General features: G+C 41.5%; 1 protein-coding gene across 1 annotated transcript; it reads left to right on the top strand.

The window, feature by feature from the left end:
- Nucleotides 1-1,359: 1,359 nt before the first annotated feature.
- SAP18 (Sin3A associated protein 18) lies at nt 1,360-8,026 on the top strand. The gene is made up of 4 exons (XM_054587984.1): nt 1,360-1,473; nt 1,569-1,678; nt 7,144-7,266; nt 7,649-8,026. Exons 1-4 carry the CDS (start codon nt 1,402-1,404, stop codon nt 7,803-7,805), a joined length of 462 nt encoding a protein of 153 aa, XP_054443959.1. The 5' UTR covers nt 1,360-1,401; the 3' UTR covers nt 7,806-8,026.
- Nucleotides 8,027-8,233: the final 207 nt, after the last annotated feature.

The raw sequence follows: 8,233 nt of genomic DNA on the forward strand, positions 1-8,233 counted from the left end.
ACCATTATGCTTGTGAAATTCGTGTAGCTAGCTCTAAGTTTGTTCATTGTTGTTCATGTATTATGTTCCATTTTGCAATGATGTTTGATAGTTTTGTGCTGTGTAGACACCACAGTTCTTTGAACTATTTTAATGTTGATGAACACTTGGTTATTCCAACTTTCTGTCCTTATAAACAATACTGCTAAGAACATTCTTGTAATGTCTTACAAGACATTACAGCTGAGCAAGATTTTCTCTGGGGTAGATACCAAAGAGTGAAGATGTTAGATCTAAAGTATATCTTCAACTTTACCAAATAATCTTACTTTCCAAACTGGCATACCAGCTGACATTCTCACCATCCCACTTGAGAATTTCCATTAGTCTACCAACAAGTGCCAAAATTTCTAATTGTTGCCAAGCTGTTGCGTGTAATTCCTTTAAAACCAACCAATGAACACCAATCACTGTTATTTTAATGCATTTCCTGATTAGCAATGAGCTTGAGCACTGTATATATTTATTGGACATTTGGATTTCTCCATTTTAAAAGCAACCGTTCAATAGTTTTACCCATGTTTCTATTGGGATGTCTTGTCTTTTCCATTAGTTCTTACATATCTTGGACACTACTGTTGTCAGTCATATGTATCCGTTATGATGTATTTTGATGGTCAGCTTGGGTGTTTTTGTTTAACTTTTAATGTAATCAAATCTGTCAATCTCTCTGGTTAGTGCTTTTTGTCACCTATCCCTACCCACTGGCCATTAAGATGGTCTATTACGTTATTTCTGAAAACTCTTGGTTTTGCGTTTCCCGCTCAGGTCTTTGATCCACCAGAAACTGTGGGTGTGCGGGGGTGGGGGGCGAGGCACGAGAGAGGAGAGTCTTTCCTTCCCTCTGTATAGGTCACACTCATCGTCCCCTCAGCTTTTGAGTATCGATCTGGGCACGACGCCCCGTGTCCTCGTTCGGGCCCTTTTCACAACACCCTATCCATTTTCCACCAAAAAGAAGAGCTCCACATTTTGCTAATTCAGTCGTGTTTTTTGCTTATATACTGCCCTTTAGCGTTCTGCGTGAAGATTTTTATCGTTTCGCGCGAAAACGCCTTTGTGAGCTTCCTTGGTCAACACAGTACGGCTACGTCCAGTAGAGGTCCCGCCGGAGGGCGCTAGTCTCCTCTTCCGCTTCCTCCTTCTCCACCTCCTCCTGGACTACAGAACCCGCAGGCGCTGCCGGGCCCGACTTGCGCACTGCACAAAGAAGTGCGCCTGTGCGGAGAAACGCCCCGCCCCTCCCTACCTCCGATCTGCTGTAAAGCCTGGAGCTTCTCGCGAGAAGCCAGTTTTCCTGGTCTCCAGCCCGCCGTGTAGGTCGGAGGTCAGAGCGAGCATCTCGCGAGCCACAGGAGGAAGATGGCGGTGGAGTCGCGCGTCACCCAGGAGGAAATTAAGAAGGAGCCAGAGAAGCCAATCGACCGGGAGAAGGTGAGGGGTCGGGACGAGGTGGCGGAGGGCTTGGCAGGGCGCAGAACGGAGCCTGGCTGCCGTGCTTCATCTCATGCCTTTCTTCCAACCGGCAGACGTGCCCTCTGTTGCTGCGCGTCTTCACCACCAACAACGGGCGCCACCACCGCATGGATGAGTTCTCTCGCGGGAACGTGCCTTCTAGCGAGCTACAGATCTACACCTGGTGAGCAAGCGCGCGCCGGCGGCGGAGGCGGCCTGTCTCCGCGGAGAGGGGCGGGGAAGCCGCCGCCTTTGGGCCTGCGGGCGCCGCGTTGCACTGGGAGGGAGGGTTTAGGTTGCTGGGGGAAAGGATTGGCCCGTCTTGTAACGCTTCTGCATTTAATGGTGATCTTTTGCGTCGTTGTGAGGACTTGTGGCCGCTCGGTACGAAAATGGTTTGTAGACCTTTAAAACGTGGTAGGCGCCCTGAAGGGGCTCCTGGTCGAGTAAATGGTGCTGGGATAACAGGGTCAGGTTGGGATAGTGTGAAGGGAGCCGTGCTGTCAAGGTGTATCATTCTCAAGGTACACTTTACGTGACGTTGAATATTAGCTGCGGTAGCATCCTGAAAAAATCAACACAACCCGAGTAATTGATTTGATGCCAAATTGAAAAGCCCCTGACACGTGTTCAGTGAAGAACTACTTGCCGCTGAATGTTTATCCCGTGAGTACCTTACCTACCCCCCGAGTCACACACTGCAGACTGCCTGAATTTTTTGGTTTGATATCATAGTGGCTTTTAAAAAAAATTCTCACTTGATAATGTAATTTGGTTTGATTTTATTTAAAAGACTATTTTTAGAGAAGGGGAGGGAGGGGGGAGGGGGGAGAGAGAGAGAGCGCGCGCGCGAGCGATCTGTGTGTGGTTGCCTTTCCCGCGCCTCCTACTGGGGACCTGGCCCGCAACCCAAGGCATGTGCCCTACACCGGGAATCCAATCGGGGACCTTTTGGTTCGCAGGCTGTTGCTCAATCCACTGAGCCACTCCAGCCAGGGCTGTTTATTGATTTGCGGGGTGGGGGGGCGGGAAGAAATCGATTTGAGAAACATCCCTTGATCGCCTCCTGTGCTCACCCGGACTGAGGAAACTCACCACGCAGGTGTGTGCCCTACTGGGAATAGAACTCGCGACCGTTTGGTGCGCGGGGAGGTGATGCTCCAACCAAGTGGGCCACCCAGTCAGGGCCCATAGTGGCCTTTTAGTAACAATAAAAGGTGTATGATAACTTAAAATTTATGTTATGCAGAATTTGCCATTTTAACTTTTTAAGGGTACAATGTGGTGGCATTAAATATAGTCACATTGTGCAACAGTTTGTTTCCAAAACCTTTTTATTCCCTCCAATGTGAATTCTGTAACTAGTAAACAGTATCTCCCTATTCCTCCCTTCTCCCAGTCTCTGGTAGACTCCACCTACTTTCTGTATATGAATTTGCCTAATTTAGGCATTTCATACAAGTGGACTTACATAATATTTGTTCTTTAGTGTTTGGCTTGTTTCACTTACCATATGTTTTCAAGGTTCATCTGTGTTGCAGCATATAACAGAACTTCATCCTTCTTTATGGCTGAATAATATTTCATTGTATGGCTACACCACATTTTGTTTGTCTGTTTATCTATTGATGGGCATTTGGGAGGTTGTTTATACCTTTAAGTTATCGTGAATGCTGCTGCTATAAACATGGGTATAGAAGTCTCTGTTTGAGTCCCTGCTTTCAGTTCTTTTGGGTACATACCCAGAAGTGGAATTGCTGGATCATGGGGTCATTCTGTGTTTAACTCGTTGAGGAACTGCCAAATTATTTCACACAGTAGTTTACATTCCACAATTTTAAACTGTAAGCCCTATGTACTAGAACTCAGTTCTTTGAAAATTGGGACCTTATTTGTCTCTTTGAAGGTTCTTGTTAAATTTATGTAATAGTATTAATTCCAGTTAGTGTCATTTCAGAATAAAGTTCTGGGAAGGTTGATTTAACTTACAGGGAAAAACTCTTATTAACGGGTTGATGAAAACCTCTGTAGAGATTAAAAGTGTGTATTTTCTCCAACAAATAAGATTTCCTATTTGCCAGGAGCCTGACCCTGGCTTAGACCCTGAGAGTATAAATTAAGGGATAGCAGGTAAACTCAATCTTCATACAGTAAACTCAGTCTAGTGAGTTTACAAGAGCACATGGGCAGTAAGACTTTAGAGTGAAGATGACAGGGTGAGATTGTTTAACAGACTCTTAACACTCAATCAAGAAAAAAGGTTACAAAAATCCGTTTTGAACTAGCCTCTCCATAAAATACAATCAAGCAAGAAAAGACAGCCTTATCCTATACCTCAAAATGGTACCCAAATAAGACAGAAAGACTCGATGGTTTGTATGGGGGCAGCACAGGGCTCTGCCCCCAATTCCAGAAGCAGTAACGAGGGAGATTAGTTAACAAAGCTTGGGAATTCTCAATTTGTAGAAGTGGACTGAACTCTAATTTGAAAAGAGGTGAAGAACTCTAAAGTAGGCAGCCCTAAGACAAGGCAAGGAAAAAGTAGAAGTCAAGAAACAAGGCTTGCCAAAGTCCAAGTCACTCTGTAGAGTTGGGGGAACAAGCCAGACACCACAGGAGTGATGCTCCTGTAGTTGGGTGGTCTTCAAACAGGTTATTGAAAGAGAAATACATAGGTCACTGTTTCAGGGTTCAACCAGAAAAACAGAACCAGTGGGAGCTATATTTTCTTAAGAGATTTATTGAAAATTAGCTCAAACAGCTGTGCCTAGGCGCCTAAATTCCTAATTCTTGGAGTAGGTTATTAGGAGGGGCCAGCTGGAACTCATATTTATGCTAAAAAGCTGTAGTTGGAGCCTGATAAGGCCCTTCCAACTGATTGAATTAGGTGTACTCAGATTATCTAGAATAATCTTTTTAAAGCCCAATTGAGGATAGACTTTAATCCCATCTACAAAATACAGATGCTTCTTGACCTAATGTGGGGTTATGTCCCAATAAGCCCATTGTAAGTTGGAAATATCGTAAGTTGAAAAATCCATTTAATATAACTGCACTGTAAAGTATTGGTTGTTTACCCGTGTGGTCACATCTCGTAAACCGGGGACCATTTCTACCTTACACAGCACATGTGATAGTGTTTGAATAACTGAGCTTCAGCTTCATCAGATCAACATGTGAAAGTGACCCTTACAGTCACCAAGCAAAGAACTAAAGCCCCAAGGGGGCTCTTGCATTCCTCACCCCTGTATTCAGGCTTTTTTTTTTTTTTTTTCTTTTTTAATCTTCATCTGAGGATAGGAGGATATGTTTATTGATTTGAGAGAGAGAGAAACATCATTTGGTTGCCTTCTGTACTGCAACCTTTTGATATAAGGAAGATACTCCATCCATCTGAGCCAACCAGCCAGGGAGTTTTGTTTTCTTTTTCTTTATTTGTGTGTGTCTGTCTTTTCTCTCCCTTTTTAAAATCTTGTTTTGTTTTTTTTGTTTTGTTTTGTATTGTATTCAAGCTTTCGACTAGTGGTTGAACTCATAAAAGGTGTGAACCAATTTCTCCACCTTCATTATGAACAAGATGACAGTATGGGAAATGTTTTTAGAAAGGAAGACAGAATCCTTCTGGTACACATAAGTATATACTGTATACCAGGGAATAATTGATTACAATAAACAGCATCAGAATATTGGGTTAAAAAACAAGTTACCTCCAAGACAAATAAAAAAATCACTCTGGCATTGGACTTCATGCCAGCATTGGAGACAAAAAGTTAAAATAACCAGGGATGCTGAATAGAATAGGAACTCTAAGTAAAAATAAGTTACAAAGGAATGGGATGACAGAAAGAGTAACAAAACCTTTCTCTGAAGTTTTACAGTTCCTTCAATTTGACTTCAGTGTTTTCTTCTGTTGATCTCATTAAACTTAATTTGCTTAAATATATATATAGTTTCTGATGAGTTATATTTGTATTATCCCAGCATATATAATATATATAATGTATAATATTATATAACATATATAATATATAATATGCTGGGATAATATAAAGAAATTATATTTTTGTAGCATTGTATATGTGCATAAAAAAGATGCCTTCCTAGAATGATGTTAATCTGTTAGCTCTGGTTGGTGAGGTTGGGGTATAATTTATTGAATTCTTAATGTGGCTTTTTCCCTTTCCTTAAGTAATGAACATGTGTCAAGTTGGGAAAGGCAGTCTTGCCCTGCTTCTCGCCCTTTGCAGAGGCTGTAGAAGAGCAGCCTTTGGCCCAGAGTATTTCCTTGTAAAGAAATAGAGAGCCCTCACAGCCTGTGCTGGGCATATCTCTTTGGGAGTTTATTTTCCTGTTCTGGGCTTGATGTGTTCTTTGTTCTGCTTACATGTCATGGCACTTGACCAACCCCACTGCTGTACCCAGGATCTTCCACCTGCAGCTCAAAAGGAATGAGTGCAGACCACCTCTCTACATCAGTTACAGGGTGAGACCTGCTAGCAGTGGGGTACCCACATGCACTCACTTTTGAAGTTGATCTCGCTGGTCTTTGTGCACATAACGTGTTGTCCATGCCTTTCGTGGCAACCTGGCACCTGCAAACCATGGAGAGGGTGATATCCTGGGATGCCCCTTCTGTTGGTAGATGTTATACTCTTTGCTGCCCTCCACACAATGGGATTTCTCCCCAAAGATGGGAAGAGGTGTTGCTTTCTAGTCATACGTATTATACAAAAACAGAAACTTTAAAAAACTGAGACAAATGAATCAAAGTCACCATAGAATTCACTAATGAGAGGTTGAAATAAAACTAATGATGGGGAAGGAGAAAAAAAATAGATTTGACCTGTATTTAGAAGGTAGATACAACAGAGATGGGAGGAATTGAACAGTGCTTAGGTTTATGACCTGGGTGACTAAGTAGATGATGGTAATTGTGATGGTAATATGAGAGGGTAATATGTTTTGGTGGGAGTACTGTTTTGTTCTGTTATGGAGATGCTGTAGTCATCCTGGATGTTTTTAGAGCCATGCTTTTACTTGAGTATGATGTAGCGTGGAGATTTATAAATGGGGGGCAAAGTATCAGGACAAGAATATCCATTGTGAAAGGAGCCTGCGCTTTTGTTGCAAAATTGTCATGTTTCATTTGCTTTTCGACTATCTGTTGTAAAACACACCATAAGATTCCTTCTTAGGAAAAACACTGCACATATCTATGAAAATGTTTTCCCATCACATTTGTTCCAAGATGATTTCCGATTACAGAGATATTAAATGTGGGAAAGTTTGTGTCTTAGAAATAATAAAACAATTGTTTTAAGTGTTTGGATTAATTTGGACTAGTTACCCTTAAAGGGGCAAAGCACTAGGCCAATAAGGTATTACATAACAGCAAAAGATAGCGTAAATAGTTCTGTTAGCACTGACAGTCGGCTTTAATTCATCAAAATTTCAAACATTGAGGCTGGTAAGGGGAGTGTTTGTGGGGGGCAAATAGTATTATTAGATGCTTTAAAACTAACAATTATAAAACCTTGACAGTTTTTGACATCACAGTTCAGGCACATGAAATTAACTCTTTGTATGTCCATATCCTTGTTATATTATTGTTGATTAATCAAGTACAATGTCTTTTTTAAAAAAATTCAGGATGGATGCCACCTTGAAAGAACTGACTAGTTTAGTAAAAGAAGTCTACCCAGAAGCTAGGAAGAAGGGCACGCACTTCAATTTTGCAATTGTTTTTACGGATATTAAAAGACCTGGCTATCGGTAGGTAACATTTTATTTTTAATTCCTATAATGTCTTTTTGGTTTTGACATATTTTTTTAAACTTTTTACTTATTTTCAATTTATTTTAGAGAGAGAAACATTGAGATAACATTTTGTTGTTTCACCCATTTATGCATTCATTTGTTGGCCCCTCTATGTGCCTTGACCAGGGATTGAACCTGCATTGGTTTTGATGTTTTAAAGTGATAAGGGTAACACCTTGAGTGAATCTTATTAGTGGAGAGGGGGGCGGTATATAGATTTATACTATCTTAATACCTGGTTTACTGTGCTGTAAGATAATGGAGCAGATCCAGTCCTGTGTTCACTGTGTAGTATGTATGATTTGTGTTACATTAACAGTCGGTTTCCTTTCTGCAGAGTAAAGGAGATTGGCAGCACCATGTCCGGGAGAAAGGGGACTGATGATTCCATGACCCTGCAGTCGCAGAAGTTTCAGATAGGAGATTATCTGGACATAGCAATCACCCCTCCGAATCGGGCACCACCTCCTTCAGGGCGCATGAGACCATATTAAATTTTGTTGACTGTTTCTTGAGTTTTTTTCATTCATTGATGTGATGCAAATTTACGCTTTCCTTCTCACTATTGCCATTAAGCCTTTAAACTCTAAACAAACTGCAATGCATTTATTTAGGAGTTAGGTTTGGCTGTGCTATGGTATGAATATTAATAGAAAGTCCATGTTTCAAGTCCTGTAAAGTATGAAGTGCTCTTAGCATTCTGTGTAAAACTGTTGTTAAATATACATATGTAATCAACCTGAGTGTGAAAGTTAATGGAGGCATGGGAACTGGGTTTGAGTATTTGGGATTCATACTGAGAAGTGGAGGTGGGTGTATTTAATGCCGAGTTGGCAGAACAAGAAAAGTGATGGGATTATATTAATTAAACAGCATGAGTTTGTGTTCTGGACAATGGTGTGGAGTTAGAAAAAGGACCTGT

This window comes from Pteronotus mesoamericanus, unplaced genomic scaffold (genome assembly GCF_021234165.1).
Source record: "Pteronotus mesoamericanus isolate MK-2021 breed Mesoamerican mustached bat unplaced genomic scaffold, CSHL_Meso_final scaffold_125, whole genome shotgun sequence".
NCBI lineage: Eukaryota > Metazoa > Chordata > Mammalia > Chiroptera > Mormoopidae > Pteronotus > Pteronotus mesoamericanus.

Bases quoted from the DNA above. Each gene is read 5' to 3' on its own strand.
- SAP18 (XM_054587984.1), top strand. From the start codon at position 1,402: ATGGCGGTGGAGTCGCGCGTCACCCAGGAGGAAATTAAGAAGGAGCCA. The intron at 1,474-1,568 runs GTGAGGGGTCGG...TCCAACCGGCAG, and splicing joins AGCCAATCGACCGGGAGAAG to ACGTGCCCTCTGTTGCTGCG. The intron at 7,267-7,648 runs GTAGGTAACATT...TCCTTTCTGCAG, and splicing joins ATTAAAAGACCTGGCTATCG to AGTAAAGGAGATTGGCAGCA.